The sequence below is a fragment of the Tupaia chinensis genome, unplaced genomic scaffold (genome assembly GCF_000334495.1).
Source record: "Tupaia chinensis unplaced genomic scaffold, TupChi_1.0 Scaffold144019_1, whole genome shotgun sequence".
NCBI classification, from domain to species: domain Eukaryota; kingdom Metazoa; phylum Chordata; class Mammalia; order Scandentia; family Tupaiidae; genus Tupaia; species Tupaia belangeri.
Genome location: NW_006203871.1, coordinates 356,719 through 372,239, shown reverse-complemented (window position 1 = coordinate 372,239; position 15,521 = coordinate 356,719). Strand labels below are relative to the sequence as shown.

At 58.8% G+C, this 15,521-nt stretch overlaps 1 protein-coding gene across 1 annotated transcript in view; it reads left to right on the top strand.

Moving 5' to 3' along the window:
- The window catches only part of DUSP8 (dual specificity phosphatase 8), a gene marked incomplete in the record, with an annotated part of 16,906 nt that continues 1,385 nt past the window's right edge, over positions 1 to 15,521 (top strand). Inside the window, 7 exon segments of the mRNA XM_014583077.2 lie at positions 1 to 115; positions 6,611 to 6,949; positions 8,682 to 8,820; positions 13,449 to 13,615; positions 14,266 to 14,425; positions 14,663 to 14,786; positions 15,038 to 15,521. Coding sequence (XP_014438563.1) covers positions 6,719 to 6,949; positions 8,682 to 8,820; positions 13,449 to 13,615; positions 14,266 to 14,425; positions 14,663 to 14,786; positions 15,038 to 15,521 — 1,305 coding nt within the window.

Below are 15,521 nucleotides of genomic sequence, written 5' to 3'. Positions count from 1 at the left end.
CCGGCCCCTACCCCGGCTACGCTGGCCCAGGCTGGGCCCATGGGCGGCATAGCCGAGTGGGCGCGCTGAGCGCGGTGCGGGTCCTTGGTGAACCCCAGAGGCGAGCGTGAGCGAGGGCAGCGGGGTTGCCGGGCGGAAACCGGAGGACCGTGGGGATGGTCAGGGGTGCTGGCGAGGAGGAGGTTAACCTGTGTGGAGCCGGAGCCCCCAGTCTGGCCCGGTGGGCGCCGCGTTGGAGACGCTCAGGGGTGGCTGCGTCTGGCTGGCGCCCGGGAGAAAGCTGCCCAAGTGGTGAGCGGTACCGGTCCGCAGGGTGCAGGGCTTCGGCCGCTGACCTCGGCTCTCTAAGACGCCACGAACCAAGAAGCCCTTCCCCAGTCCCCCGCTGCACCCAGTGGACCCGGTCCAGCCCTCGGCGGGTCGCCGCTTTGCCGTATTATTCCCAGCATTTCCTTCTTACTCGGAGAGAAGGAGTTAGGGGACAAAAATTAAAGACCTAGGAGGGCCATTCGAGATCCAGCCTGGACCTGTCCAGCCCCTACGCAAGCCTCAGGCGCTTATGGCACGTAGATTTGGGGCCTGAATTGGAGAAGGTGGTCCCTAACTCAGAGCCGACAAGGGCAACGTAGCCTTGGTCACAGGAGGGGCAACCTTTGGCCCGTGGGAGACTCAGGAAAAGGCTTGTTCCATGTGGGGTGGGAGGGCTGTAGGTCCATGTCCCCTCTCTGGCCCGGACGCCCAAGCATTCCCACCTCTGGGCGCTCAGCGGGCCTCTGCGGAATAAAGACCACCTCCCGCCTGCTGCAGAGGGAGCTGCGATGCTTGGGGGAGGGGCGAACACTGCAAGGCCTGCTGCCTGCAACCAGCCTCCCTAGCAGGGAGCAGGCCAGGTGGGAGGTGCACAATGGTCTGACCTGGAGCGGGGGCAACAGCAGGACCGGCCCCCACCAGGTTATCTCTAGTGGGAGGATTTCCTTTCTGACTCCCTGCTACAAAGGCAGACAGGCTTCTGCTGGAGGGAGTTAGGGGCCTTGGTACTGAAGTGTATGTGTGCGGGGAGGCCTGTGGATGGAGGAGGGGGTGGCAAGATGTAGTGCATCTGCAGTGTTCTTGTGCAGCTTGGGGGGTGGGGTGCTGCAGGCCAGAGGAGCAGTGTAATGTCTGCTCAGTGCTCCTGCCCTAGGGCTCTGAGTGGAGGTCTGAAGACCCTGCACATCTGTCGCTTACTTATGGTGCAGACCACCCACCCTCAGACCCTGTTGCTCCCAGGACGGGGGCGGGCGTAAGCAGAGCTTCCAGTGCCTCTGCCTGCACCCTGCAGCAGGTCAGAGTTCCATGTGTTTGCTTCTCAGTAAATAAGCAGTCGCCACTGTTGGGCAGATCATGTGACCATAAGCTGGGAGTCCATCCTGGAGTCTGGCTGGAATACCTCTTGCTGCAGTCAGCCTCAGGATTCTGGTACTCCAAAGAGTGGCTGGGATGGTTCTATTTCTCTCCTGCCAACAACCTTGGGGAGGCTGCTGGGTGGAAGAGGCCACCTCTAGGAAGAGAGTTCCTTAAACAGAAACACAGAGCTTAGAATCTGTGTGTACCAGGACTTCTCCCACTATCACATCCCTTCCAGGGCTGAGATGGCCACCATGTGCCCAGAAGTTTCAGTCGGACAGGTGCCCAGGTGGGGCAATTGCCTGGGGTCTAGGGAGGTCTAGATGAGCAATTCCTAGAAGAAAGCAAGGAAGAGAGCCAAGCCCACAGCAAGAGACAGATGGTTAGACTCTGGCCACGAGGACTGTAGGGTCTGAGGCCACCTCGGCCTGGACCTCAGTGCAGTGGCTTGGCCCATAGTGCAGCACAGGGCACAGTGGCCAGTGGCAGTCCTGGGCTGGCCCAGGTATGTAGTGTGGGCTGCAAAGATCTGCAGATGAGGGGGTCTAGAAGAGGCCAGGTGGGAGTTGAAGAAATGGAGGTAATGTCAAGTCCTGAGACTCCACTTTCACTGCCCCAGGTGTCAAGCCCTTCTGCCCCAGCCTCAGCCCAGACTCCATTTCTGGGAACGGGGTAAGTGGGAGGGAGCTCCATCTCATCCCACTAGCTCCTAGGCCCACAGCTCCCCCAGGCTGGACTGACTCTGCTTGGATTTGCCATTGGCCTGGCAGAGACAGAGTGAAAGGTGACTCAGGTCCTGGCCCACTCATTCTAGGAAGCTGGGGGGTAGGGGCATGTGGGGGAGCTCAGTGAGAGTGGATGAGGGCAATGGAGGCTGACCCATGTGAGCATTGGAGCCCTTCCTCCGAGAGGTGCCCCCTCACCAGTCTCTCCCGACCTCCTTAATGTGGTGGTTTCTGCCTCCAGAGGTGCCCAAGGATACAGTGAGTTGCGTATCTCAACATCTTGGGTTCCCCACTGCTGGCCTCTTGAGCACCTGCCTAGGTGTGGGCAGGGGCTGAAGGCACCATCTGAATGAAAGACATGTCCCCATCCCCTGTGACTGTCAGTCCTGACAGCTAACACTAGAGGTAGGGGGTCCTCTGCCACTGAGTTGGTCAGTGCTCTGGACACAGATATGCCAGATGGAGGCTCTGGGCACAGAAGTCTGGGATGGAGGCACATCTGCGAACTGGCACCTGAGATACAGGTGTCCTGGGATTCTTGGGGACTTGGCATGCAGAAGGTGAGGATGTGTGTGTGTGCGTGTATGTATGTGAGTGTGTGTGTGCCCCAGCGTGCATCCAGTGCCACATGCCTCTGCACATGCTTTCACACTTTGCAATATTTCACCTGAATAATTGCACTGGAGTTTGAGGTGACCTGTGTGGGGGGGGGTGTGAAGCCCTGTGTGCACAGTCAAGGTGCCAAGTGACATTATCTGGCAAACAGAGAGCACCATGCATGTAGACACAAGAGCCAGGCAGTGTAGGTGCTGTGTACCTGGCCTCCCAGGGGAATGGGGGCTGCCTATGCCTCCTAAGAGGGCTATGGCCTGGGATGAGCTGCCTTCTGACTTTGGACTTGAAAGTGCTGTCTCCTAGGCTCAAAATATATGAGGCCCTGTGAAGTTATGCCTGAGGCACCCCCAACCTGCCTCCCTCCCACCCATCCTCAGACTCTGGAATAGAGTACCTAGGAGTGGATTGAAACCTGAGCTTGGGGTGGGAGAGCTGAGCAAATGGGTCCTTGAATAGGAGACTCAGGACCAAATAAGAGCATCCTGAGTGTCTCTGCTTTCCACCCCCAGCCCACTCTGGGCACAGCTGTGGGCCTTGAAATGCAGCATCTAGAGGAGGCCAGAGGTGAGGGACCTTGTAGGTGAGGCTTCCCGCAGGAGAGAGGGGCCGCTCTGACCAGACTTCGCTAGTGCCGAGAAGGCCTCCGAGGCTGTGGGGAGCGGGCTGCAGTCAGTGAGCATGTGTGAGGTACATCCAGGGAACAGAGAGCAAGGTTAGGACTAGGTAGGGCAGGGGGTGGGGAGACGGGAAATCCACCCCACCAGGCTTTGGGCTTCATTAGGATGGCTAAGAGTCACGGCAGGCCCAAGATACTGGGCACCTGCTGCGGGTGGGTGGAAGCCAGCAAGTGGGGGCGACCTGCCCACTCTGCAGAGAGGCCTGCTCCAGCGGCTGCCTGCTGCTGCCGCAGGAGCAGCAGTTGCCTGGCACCTCTGCTGTTGCTATGGCGACAACTGAGGTGCTAACTTGCTAATGAGTCCCTCTCTGCTGCAAATAACAATACTATAGCAGTTAATAGGACCCAGTACCAGCTCCAAGTACCAGTTCCTCTGTATTTAGGAGGCAGGGCCGGGGATCCAGGTACAGGGTGTGGTAAGCCAGTCTGCCCACCTCTGCAACCCCTGCCCACAGCTCTGCCAGATGTGCCCTTGCCCCATCCTTCTTTGCACATTTCAGACCTCCCCACCCATCTTCCCTGCTCTCTCCACCTGGATGCTCTTCTGTGGAGTGTCCTTGCCCCTGGTTTCTCTCAGGGCAGTTTAAGTAATAGAGGGCAGTGCTGTGTCAGGCCCTGGTTGCTGGGAGGAGGATGCCTTTCTGCCGTCCTTCCACTGGGAGAGCTATTTATTTCTGTTGCTTTAGGTGAGAGACAATCTACCCCCACCTCACTGGTGGGAACACTGAGGCTTCACAGTAACAGGGCACAGGGGCTTGGCTAAAGACCCCTCCTACTCATGTCTCCACCCCATGCAGCCCTATCAGGATCCTGGTCTCACTGTCCAAGGACTGAGACCCTGCTCAGGCCTGCAAGGATGACAGGTGGAAGACCATAAGCTGTTCTCGATCTCTCATGGGCCTGGGGCTTGTTGGTCATGGCCTCACACTATACATGAGTCAGGTGAGAACTTAGGAAAATCTTCCCAAAACAGCTCAAAATCAAATCGGGTGGGACTAGCAGTTAGCGTAATGGCTATGTCGCTGAACTCCCATGTAGTCGACCGTGGTTCAAGTCCTGGACCCAGTGGCTTAAACTCACGCCGGGTGCGTGTGCGTGTGTGCCCAAGATCTGGAGAGGAGAATGGAGGAGATGGGGTGGGGCGTGGCCATCCCCCCTGGGGGCTGATTTCTCGCTTTCTGTCTCTCTGTCTCTTTTTGTCTCTCAGGCGAGCGCATGTGCCCTATAGCAAAAACCTCTCCCCCCCCAAAAAAAAAAAAATTGAATCGGGCACCCTTTGGCAGGCAGGGACTCCCCCCACAGTAATCAGAGATCCCCATAGGCTCTTCAACAGGAAGAGGACACTGACCCCCCTTCAGCAGGCCTCGGCAGGTCAGAGACCCATTTTGGCAGGCAGGCCCTGTTGTCAAACTTGCTTGGCATGGCTCTTAGGAGGGGCAAAAGCACTGGCTATGCCCTCTAGCCCCCCAGTGTGGAAGACTAGAGAGCGGGTCTGCAGTTCAGATGTCTGTGAAAGGAACCTCAAGACCCAGCTCTTGGCCAGGTTCCTGGGGCCTTCCCTTGGTGTCAGCTTCAACAGCTCAGCCTGAGGCTGATGTTGTCGGGCAAGTGGATCCCTGGGGCAGGCAGGGTAGTAGAAATGGGGCATGGATGCCATGTGCCCAAGGAAGAAAAGGCCAGGCAGAGGCCAAGTCTAAAGTGTCTGGAGGAAGGAAAGCCTAGAGCTCAGGCCAGGACTCCAGGGCAGGGAAGGTACTTGGAGCTACCCTACTCCAGGTAGTGGAAGGGACTGTGCTGGGGCAATGGCCCACCTCTGCCTTGTGCCTGCTGCTCTGGGAACTCTTCCAGCAGCCCCTTGCACCCACTAGCCTAGTAGCTGATCCTGTTGGGGGTTGGGAAGGGTTGTCTAGAAAAGGTGGCAGTTGCCACTGTTGTCTCTGTCACTGCTTGTGACATGTAAGATGTCCTCGGGGTGCCTCACCCCAGCATCCTAGGTAGCTGTGGGTAGGGGGCATACGGAGGGGGCCTTTGCCTCCCATGGTCCCCTTTCCATAGGGTATATCTGTGTGCCAGTCTCCCTTGCCCTCCAAGTGGGACAGGGATGTAGTGTTGAGAAGACCACAGTAGGAAGGCAGCTGTGGGGGTAGTCCTTATGTGTTACCTTGGGTTGCCCCCACCACTGCCCTAGTCTTCAGTTCCTCTGTATGTAAAGCAAGCTGTCAACCTGAGGCTGTGTGCCTCCTGGGAGGCTAGGAGGCGTGGGTGGGCCTAGAGAGACCAGTCCTGGCAGGTGCCAGGGAGACGGACCTGAAGGGTAGCGGGAAGCAGAGGCTGGTCACCGGTAAGTGCCCAGATCCCCAGCCACCTCCTGCTCCCTCCACATACCCCTCCGCCAAGGGTTCCAGACACTCCGTCATCCTAGGATGTCTTCCACCCACATATCCTGGGATCTACTAGCTCCTGGTGAGGCCTCCTAGACCTCAGGCCGCTTCCCCGTCTGCAGCACCGTGTCCCTCCATCACACACACACACACACTCACTGAGGGAGCTGGGGACTCGCCCCCCAGACCCTTTGTGCAGCAGCAGGCAGCGAAGTGGGACAATGGCAGTAGCAAAGGAGCTCCCGCCTCTATGTCTGAGTGCCCTGCCCAGCCTGTCCACCCACCTCCAGAGCCCATTAGCTAGTGGAGGTAGTCCCAACCCCTGCCATCCACAGGGCCTGGATTATCGGCTTATGGAGCTGCCCTGGAGATGAGGCTCCGGCGATTGGCCTACCCATGCTGTGCCAGTGAAGGGAGGGCAGAGGCCATGCAGGAATGGAGGACGAGGGGCAAGTGCTGGCGGGGGTCCTGGGGGATGGGAAGCTGCAGAAGCAAGAAGGGCGTGAGGTCTGAATGTCAGGGATGAGACAGGTGTTCTGGAATGCATGGCGTCCACAGACCCTGAGGCCCAGGAAGGACCCTTGGGCCTTGTTCTGCTGGCTCAGCCTAGTCCCGCCCTGATCCCCTCCCCCTGCTCTCCTGTGTCTTGCTACATCCAGCTGGGGAGGCGGGGGGCTGGCACATTGCCTGAACGGTCTCTCCTGTAGACTCTGCCAATGCGACGAAACCTTGATTCATTCTGGCGGAGGATGAGTGACCGCACATGCCAGGCCAGGGGCCACCCCTCGGGCCCCTTGGAGCTGCTGACTGTGTGCCTCTCCCCACAGGTTTGACACCATGCGCTAGAGCACTCCAAATTCAAGGCCACGCCCTGGCCATTGGAGCACCCCCTCCTCGCTTCAGGAGTCACCCTTCCCCACTGCCCACTGTCCACCATGGCCGGGGACCGGCTCCCAAGGAAGGTGATGGATGCCAAGAAGCTGGCCAGTCTGCTGCGGGGAGGGCCCGGGGGGCCCCTGGTCATCGACAGCCGCTCCTTCGTCGAGTACAACAGCTGGCACGTGCTGAGTTCTGTCAACATCTGCTGCTCCAAGCTGGTGAAGCGGCGGCTGCAGCAGGGCAAGGTGACCATAGCAGAGCTCATCCAGCCAGCTGTGCGCAGCCAGGTACCCACGGCACCCTACCTCTGTCAGCTCCCAGGCCCATTATCTCCCACCTATCTCCAGGGTCAATGAGGATCTCCTGGCTGGGTGCACCGGGCCCTCCTCTGCCCAAACTGGACTCCTCAGGGTCACAGCTCAGGGGCCCTTGTAGGGCAGCTCCCTTCCCCCTGCACAAGTGTCCCTCCTCAGGAGGCCCTCCTGTCAGCACCATGTCCCCAGCTTCCCCCACCCCAGGGCCTCCTGACCCTGTCTAGGCCATAATTCAGCTCCTGCATGGAAGGCTGGGCTTGCCCCACACACATACTTGTCTCCCCACACAGGAGACAAGACTATCCCAGGCCAGCACAGGGCTCAGAGAGGAGTGGTGAAAGGATGAGGCAGATGTGAACACTCTCAGGGGTCACGTGGGGCACAGGCAGCTGGGCCAGACTGAGGGCAAGGACAGCTGGGTCTCACCCCTCTAGCTGCAGTGAGGACAAGAGGGGTAGCAGAGGCCACGGTAGACTCATATGAGCAGCCCATGTCCCCAGTTCACCAGTTTTCCCCCTCCCCTGGAATCTTTAGTGACCCAGAATTTTCTCTGCAGCCCCCATGAACATCTTTGTAGGGAGGACAGCTTGTTCTTCCCCTGACCCATGGAATCCAGCTACTGGGAGGGACCAGCTGGCCAATGACAGGGAAGGTGGAACCTCCTTCTCCCACCACCTGGGGGCGGGGCATGCCAGCAGCCCTGAGGCTTTGAGGCTTTGGGAAGGTGCTCAGTCACTGCCCTGTCCCACTCGGAGCTAGGACATGAGACACTCCGATTGGAATGACTGCTTGTTGAAGTCCCCCCACCCTAAGGCCAGAACGGGCTCCCTACAGCCTCCAATGAGGGGAATCCAGTGATTAATCACCCCCAGCGAGGACTCCCAGCCAGAGTGTGATCCTATTGGCTGCTGGTGACATCATCGGGCAAGCCAGGGTTGGAGGCTCAGCTGGCTTAAGGGCTGAGTGTGCTTGGGGGTGGGGGGTGGGGGTGCAGGATCTGCTGCTGTCTGAGCAAAAGCTGCTCAACATCTACCCCTATGGCTGAGTGCCTGGAGGGAGCAGGAGAAACCCCTGCTTCCAGCTGCTGTTGCCGGAACTGGTGGTGCAGGGGGAAAGAGGAGGGTTCTTGCTTCCCCCTCAATTTCTCCACTGGGTGCTGGGGAAGAGTCTGGGAGGGAGGAAAGACACACTGGCTTAGCAGTCAGCCCCACTGAAACTCAGATCCGAGGCATCCCAATAAGGGATGAGAATAAGGTTCCCTTTGCCTCTGCCACCCTGGGAGCCAGTGGAGGCCATGCCCGTGTGCTCCTGTCACTCCATGAGCCCTTTGGAGACCACATCACACTTACCTAGGTCTCTTTGATATGTGCCTGCCCACAGTGGACACCCACAAGCGTCCCTTCTCTCCACTGGTGCAAGGGTACATAAAAGTGTGGCTGAAGAGGGCACAGCCCCCTGTCTCTCACAGACCCCTTGGTGACCGTGGGTGTTCACAGCTGTCTGGGTGTGAGCCTACCTGTGTGCCCCAGCAGGTGAAAAGGACAGGAGGTGTGTGGCAGACTGCCTGCACTCCCTGCAGGCAGCAAAATAACAGAGCCCCCTCCCTCTTCTCTCTGAGCTCCTGCTGTTTCCTCGAGCCAGTGGTAGTGGGCAATGGCAGGGGAGAGGGCTGCCTATGCCCTGACCTCTGCCCTTACGGCCCCAGGTAGAGAGCGAGGAGCCACAGGACGTGGTGGTCTATGACCAGAGCACACGGGATGCCAGCGTGCTAGCTGCAGACAGCTTCCTGTCCATCCTGCTCAGCAAGCTGGACGGCTGCTTCGACAGCGTGGCCATCCTCACAGGTGAGCCCCAGAAGAACCCCAGGGGGCTGCAGAGACACCCTCTCCTCCCTGTGTCTCTCCCCCCACTATCAGTTTGGGGGTGGGTGGTAGAGACCTCTAAGGAGGATCTCTCTGCTGAGGAGATCTTGGCACCTCTGGAGTTCCCAGGGCCCCTACCATCCTCTCATGCTGTACCCACACTTCAGGGCTTCCTCCTATGTGGCCCCACCCCTCAATAGCTGGTGAGGAGGTAGACAAATGGAAACCCCAAAGTGTGGCTCATGGTGAAGGTGTCAGACTGAGCCTCCTTCCCCTGCCAGAGCTCCTGGTCAGAGGGAGCAGGCAGAGGTCTCGATCTCCCCAACCTCAGGAAAACTCCCCTCTGAGCCAGAAGGAATCCCCCACCAGGGAGCTCCCGCTAAAGCCTAGCTGAGTGCTGGCTGGAGAGTGCAGGTTATCTCAACAGTCCAGGCAATGATGGCTGTTGCCTGGGGGCTCCAGCAGAGGGCCCCCCAGGGCTACTCAGGCTCCAGAAGCAGCCCAACCAGGTAACCCCAGACTGGAGGCAGGGACCCACCTCCCACCTGTCCCCACCCTGGGCCACATTTACATTAGTACATTCTTGGGCTCAAACAAGCCATGGTTCCACTGACTGCTCCCTCGTGCAGGGAATGGCTGAGCACAGTGTAGAACCAGCTCCTGGAGGGAGCTCATGCCACACCACCAGAAGAAGCTGTCCCAGAGGCGTAAGTCCTCCTGGGCAGCTTGGAATCTCTTGGTGCTCCTACAGCTGGTCTCAGTGTGCCACAGGGCTGGGGCAGGAAGGTGAAGCACATGGAGGGCTGAAGATGGCTACAAGCCCACTGAATAGGGGCAGAGACTTTAGCCCAGCCCATGAGGGAGGCTGAGGGGGTATGGTGGGAGTCCATGGACTATCCCAGGCAGAATACTGGGCAGGCTCCTAGGTGCCATCTGAGCTTAGCCTCGAGGGGTGTCTAGGAGACTTGGGGTTAGCCCACAATGTGCAGACCCTCTCTACATGTCAGAGTGCCTGCCACTTCAGGGTAGGCATGCTGAGGGTGTCTGCGTGTCTGGGCACAGCTCCGGGAGTATAGTCCACAGCATCTGCCCATGTGTGCATGTGTGTGTCCCCAACCCCTGGTGACTATAGTGAGGGATAGATCTGGGACTTAGGTGTTCACGTGTGAACTCTCAGAGCCACAGAACTATACACACTTGATCCAACCCTCGGCCCTTAGGTTCAGTCTAGGGACTGAGAGTGGGAAGTGGGGGGATAAGGGGTGTCAAGAGGACAGTGTCCTGGGCTTTCCCCCCCCTTTTCTGGTTTTTGTCATAGGGCATATGCACTCACTGGAGAGAGACACAGAGAGATAGAGATAGAGGGAAAGTGAGAAATGACCTTGGGGTGGGAGGCCACAATCCCCTCTCCTCCATTCTCCTCTCAGGATCCCAGGCAAGCACGCACACGTGCCTGGCACGATCCTCAAGTGCTGGGTCCAGGATTCAAACCATGGTCAGCCATGTGGGAGCCAGCACCTTAACCACCATATCACCTGTTGGCCCTGTCCTGGGCAGGGCCTCGCTCACTGCCCTAGCCAGAGATTAGAGCTCCCTCTGGGAATCTAACTCACAGGCTGCTTCAGGGAAAGCCCAGAGCCTGGAAGGGCTTATCTCTCTGGGGCCACGGGTAGAGACAGTATGGGAGCCCGGGAACCCTGTCCCAGTGGACAGCCCCTGGGATAGGCCTGGGCTAGGATTCCACAGAAGCACTAACCTGGGACCTGGCTGCACCCCACTGGCTCTTCGAACCCGCTGAGCTGCTGCCTATTCTCCTGCCCTCGATACTCAACCATGCAAATATCTCTATCAGTCCCCATCTCTCCAAAGGCCAAGCCAAGAAGCCCCCCCACCCAGCATGGTGTGAGGGGGTTCATGGTGATACCAAATCAGGACCCAGAGTTCAGGACAGCCTTCTGGCCTTGCCCACAAGCCCCTGCCCTGAAGCAGTCACATGTGCTGCTCCAGGCTGGCTCTGTTCTGAACCAGTGAGGATGAGAAGGAAAACATGGAGTACCTAACTGGAAAGGAGAAATTACTTTCCAGCATCACTGATACAGGACACTGGTGGCTCTTTGGTCTGTTTGCTGCTCAGGCAGCAAAGGGGACCCTGGCGACCTTTCCATGGGGACTCAAAGGAGTGCCAGGAAGATGAGTATGGCATAGCCAGGAGAAGGGGGACCTCACTCCATGGCAGGGGAGGCTGTGGAAAACAAAAGAGGGTGATGGGGCTAGGCCCCAGCTGGAGTCCAAGGACTGGCTGGTGTGACACCCTCACCCTCATGCACCCCCTCCCCCTCTCCACTGCTTGCTCATGGCATCCTGTACGGTGGGTTTGGGAGAGGAGCCTGGCCCTTCAAGCAACAGGCTAGTCCTGCCGCTAAGAGCCTGGAGTTGCAAGTAGCTGCGGAACGCCTGCTGGTGGTGTCTCCATAGGTGGATGGTGCACCATTGCAGTCCAGCAGAGGCACCCCCAAGGCATGTGGAGACCCTGGCAGGCAGTAGCAACCAGAGTGGTCTCTGTGCCTTGGGTCATTAGGACCCTGCCCATGTGTAAAGAGGATTGCAGAAGGGGTGGGAATCAGGGATCGGGGATTGCAGCAGGATAGTGGGGGATGTGGGGCAGGGGTAGGAGCCTGTCTGTGACAGGTTGCAGTTTTGCTGGAAAGTTGGATGCAGGAGTGGCCTGGTCACAGGTTCTCCCCTGGGCGAGGGAGGGTGAGTGTGCATCCTGCTGTAATCGGGGAATCCATTCTCAGTGGGCAAGCTGTGGGTGTGCTCCCTGACCCTCAGAGCAGTGCATAGAAAGGTCTTCCTGATGAAAGGTGCCCATGGGGATTCCTGGGGATAGAGAATGTGTCTTATGCAGACCCAGTGCCCTGCCTGGTCACTCACTTCAAGGGCCTGAGGACTGGACTCTGTCATGGCCAGACCTAAAATCCATAAAGAAAGGGTCCTACAGGGGACATCCAAGCTACCTGGCTCTACCTGCAGGGTCCTGAGAGGCTTTCTCATGGAATTACTGTGGAGGCTGACAAGTCACTGCACTCGTTCAGAGACTTCCCTGCCTTTCCCCTTTTAGGAAAGTTTTGATAGAATTCACCCCCTCTCCCTCGCCTCAGCTAGGCCTTTGAGAATGGTAAGGCAGGCACCAGAGTCCTTGGGGTGCCAAGGGAGGAGGCAGGCCTAGAGAAGAGTTTGTGGAGAGTTAGTGGAGACCCAGGAAACTGCTCCAGTCCAGGAGCCTGCACAGCAGGCATGTGTGTCGGTGGTTTGCATGGTCTGACTACTGAGCTGCCAGGGATAAAGGCAGAGCCCAGCAGACTTCTCTGTCCTTGGGAATCATCCAGGTCCTTGACACTTGCCTCTTCTGCAGACAAGGACAGAAAAAAACACTGGGGGTCCCCAAGGCCTGAGAGCCAGCTTCAGTTCCCTGCCTCCTCGGTGGGATAGGGTGGGTCTTAGCACAGTTGTTCTCTCACACCAGCTGAATCCACCATAATCAGAAACAGGAGACCACTCGCCCTGGAGGCCCCCAGAGCTTGGCTAGCTGGATGCACCTATAGTTCTCACTTCACCTACCAAGAGCAGCAACCATTGGGTGGATGCTGTCCAGTCACTAGTCTGAGTCAGCGGTCTGCCTTCATAGTCCTTGTTTTCCTTGAGCCTTACAACAATGCTGCATGGCAGGCTGGATGAGGAAACTGAGGCCAGCACTGTGACATGCATGGCACATGGCCTCTGAGTCAGACATGCTAGGACTCACATATGGGTCTTGCCGGCTGGTAGAGGGGCTCCTTCTGCCAACCTGCAGCCCAGGACTTCGATGGGCACAGAAGGCAGAGGGCACATGTTAGCCGATGGAGTGTGTCCCCATTGCTGTTCCTGTGTGCTTCTAGCACCCAGGGTTCCTCTGTTTACTCCCGCTGGGTAGAGCTGAGCCATAACTAGACCACAAATGCCCCTGCAGGCTGTGCCAATTCTAGTTGGTGATGTCATGCCTGGGGAAGAGGGAGGGCCCTTCAGAAGCCCTTGCCTTCTGGTCCTGGCACCCAAGCTAGGGCCTGGGGCTCCCAGCCAACTGGAGCCAGAGAAGAATTGCATCAGCGTAGGGGGCAGGCAGGAAGGCTCAGCCTGGCCCCAGGCCACTGGTATGGAGGGATTGGCCAGAGCTGCTTCTCCCTAGGCTGTGGGATCCACACCCTTAACAGGAAACCCCCATGTGGCCTCTGAGCTGGCCCCTGCGCATGCTGTACTGGCTGGCCGCCTCGACCCTACATTTATAGGCATCACAGCAGCGTCCTTGTGGGGCCAACACTAAGTGGCATGAGGAGGAATGTGGGCGTCAGTGCAGGCTGTCAATGTGCAGCAGCAGCAGCACACGTGCCCACTGTGGTGAGTGCAGCCCTCCTGCACTGTGACCAGGTGCTCAAGCCAGAGCTTGCCAGCTAGCCTCAAGCTTGATCGACACTGGGTGCGGCTAAGCCATGGTGGTAGTGGGGTACCATGGGCTCTCTTCTGCCCCAGTTGGCTGCCCACCTGATGTGCTTCCTCCATGCCTCCTCCTGCAGGGGGTTTTGCGACCTTCTCCTCCTGCTTCCCTGGCCTCTGTGAAGGCAAGCCTGCCGCCCTGCTGCCCATGAGCCTCTCGCAGCCCTGCCTGCCTGTGCCCAGTGTGGGCCTGACCCGCATCCTGCCCCACCTCTACCTGGGCTCTCAGAAAGATGTACTGAACAAGGTGTGTGCACAACCGTGGCCTTTGGCCAACCTGGGGAAGAGTCAGGAGCTCAAGAAGCAGCTCCTGGGGTGGTCGGGGTACGAGGGGGAAGAAGGGGCTGAAGGTCAATGGGGAAGAGCGATGGATGAGCCAGGTATGGGATAAGCATGGGCTGGGGTTACAGAAGGACCCAAATCCCCCCAACACCTCCAGTACCACTGCAGGACTTGGGGGAGGGGCCAGCAGGGCTGGGCGAAGAAGCAGGCTCCCAGCCCCTTCTGTAGTAGAGCTGGCATGCCAAACTGCTGATGTCACTGGGCCTGTGGCCAGCTCTGAAAGAATCCCGTGTTTTAAAAATGGTGACAAGGGAAAAGGATAAAGCCACCACCCAGGCAACCATAAAATTCCTGCCCACCACAGCCTGTGGGCAGGGCTGGCATCTCCCCATCCCCCAGTATATGGCCCAGGGCCTCCATGGCAGAGAAGGGATGGGGGGGGCTCCTGGGCCTAGACCCTCAGGCAGACCAGAATCCAGGGCAGATTCTGTTGTCCAGGAGCCAGCTCCAGATAATCTCAAGAATCTAAAGTTCTCAGCCACAGAAGGGAAAGAAGCACCCCTTCATCCCTGCCCCAGGGGGCTTCTCTTCACTGCTGTCCTCCCACCCCTCCAGGACCTGATGACCCAAAATGGAATAAGCTATGTCCTCAATGCCAGCAACTCCTGCCCGAAGCCAGACTTCATCTGCGAGAGCCGTTTCATGCGCATTCCCATCAATGACAACTACTGTGAAAAGCTGCTGCCCTGGCTGGACAAGTCCATCGAGTTCATCGGTGAGGTGGAGCAAGGTGGAGGCTCCAGCTCCTCCCCAGTTCTCAAGGGTTGGGGGAGGGTTTGCTGGAGGAAGGCTAGACTGAGGCAGGGAAGAACTGTGCTCGTGCCTGCTCAGGCATCAGGAGCTACAAGGAGCTGGGGCTGTTGGAAGGAGGGAGGTGGGGTTTCCTGTCTAGAGGAGGGAAGGGTGGTACAAGCTCAGCACTCACCTAGGCACCTTGCCCACCCGCCCACAGATAAAGCCAAGCTGTCCAGCTGCCAAGTCATCGTCCACTGTCTGGCTGGCATCTCCCGCTCTGCCACCATCGCCATCGCATACATCATGAAGACCATGGGCATGTCCTCGGACGATGCCTACAGGTACCTCTCCTTCCCTCCTGGGCCTGGGCACCTGAACTCACATGCCCTTCCGCTCTCCACCCACCTGCACTGGAAGGGCCCCAAATCTCAACCACTGCTCCTACTAGTGCTGCCTGGCAGGGAAAGGGGGGCCCAGCCCAGCCCCTGCGCACTTCAGCTTGAGTGCCCAAGGGTGAGCCAGGGTGCAGGGGAGTGTAAGGCGGGCAGCTGACCCAGAAGTGCCTCTCACAATGAGCCACCTGCCACTCCAGGTTTGTGAAGGACCGGCGTCCATCCATCTCTCCCAACTTCAACTTCCTGGGCCAGCTGCTGGAGTATGAGCGCAGCCTGAAGCTGCTGACCGCCCTGCAAGGTGACCCAGCACCCCACCCTGGGACTCCGGAGCCCCTCCCAGGCCCTGCAGCAGGGCCACCACTACCCTGGCTACCACCACCTACCTCAGAGAGTGCTGCCACCACGGTCAGGGAGGGCAGCCAGAGCGCCAGTTTGGAGCCGTCTGCGCCTGCAGCTGCCCCGGCCACCAGCGCACTGCAGCAGGGCCTGCGTGGCCTGCACCTCTCCTCTGATCGCCTGCAGGACACCAACCGCCTCAAGCGCTCCTTCTCCCTGGACATCAAGTCTGCCTACGCCCCCAGCCGCCGGCCCGACGGCCCCGGGCCTCCCGACCCTGGTGAGGCCCCCAAACTCTGCAAGCTGGACAGCCCGTCAGGGGGCGCGCTGGGCCTGCCCTCCCCT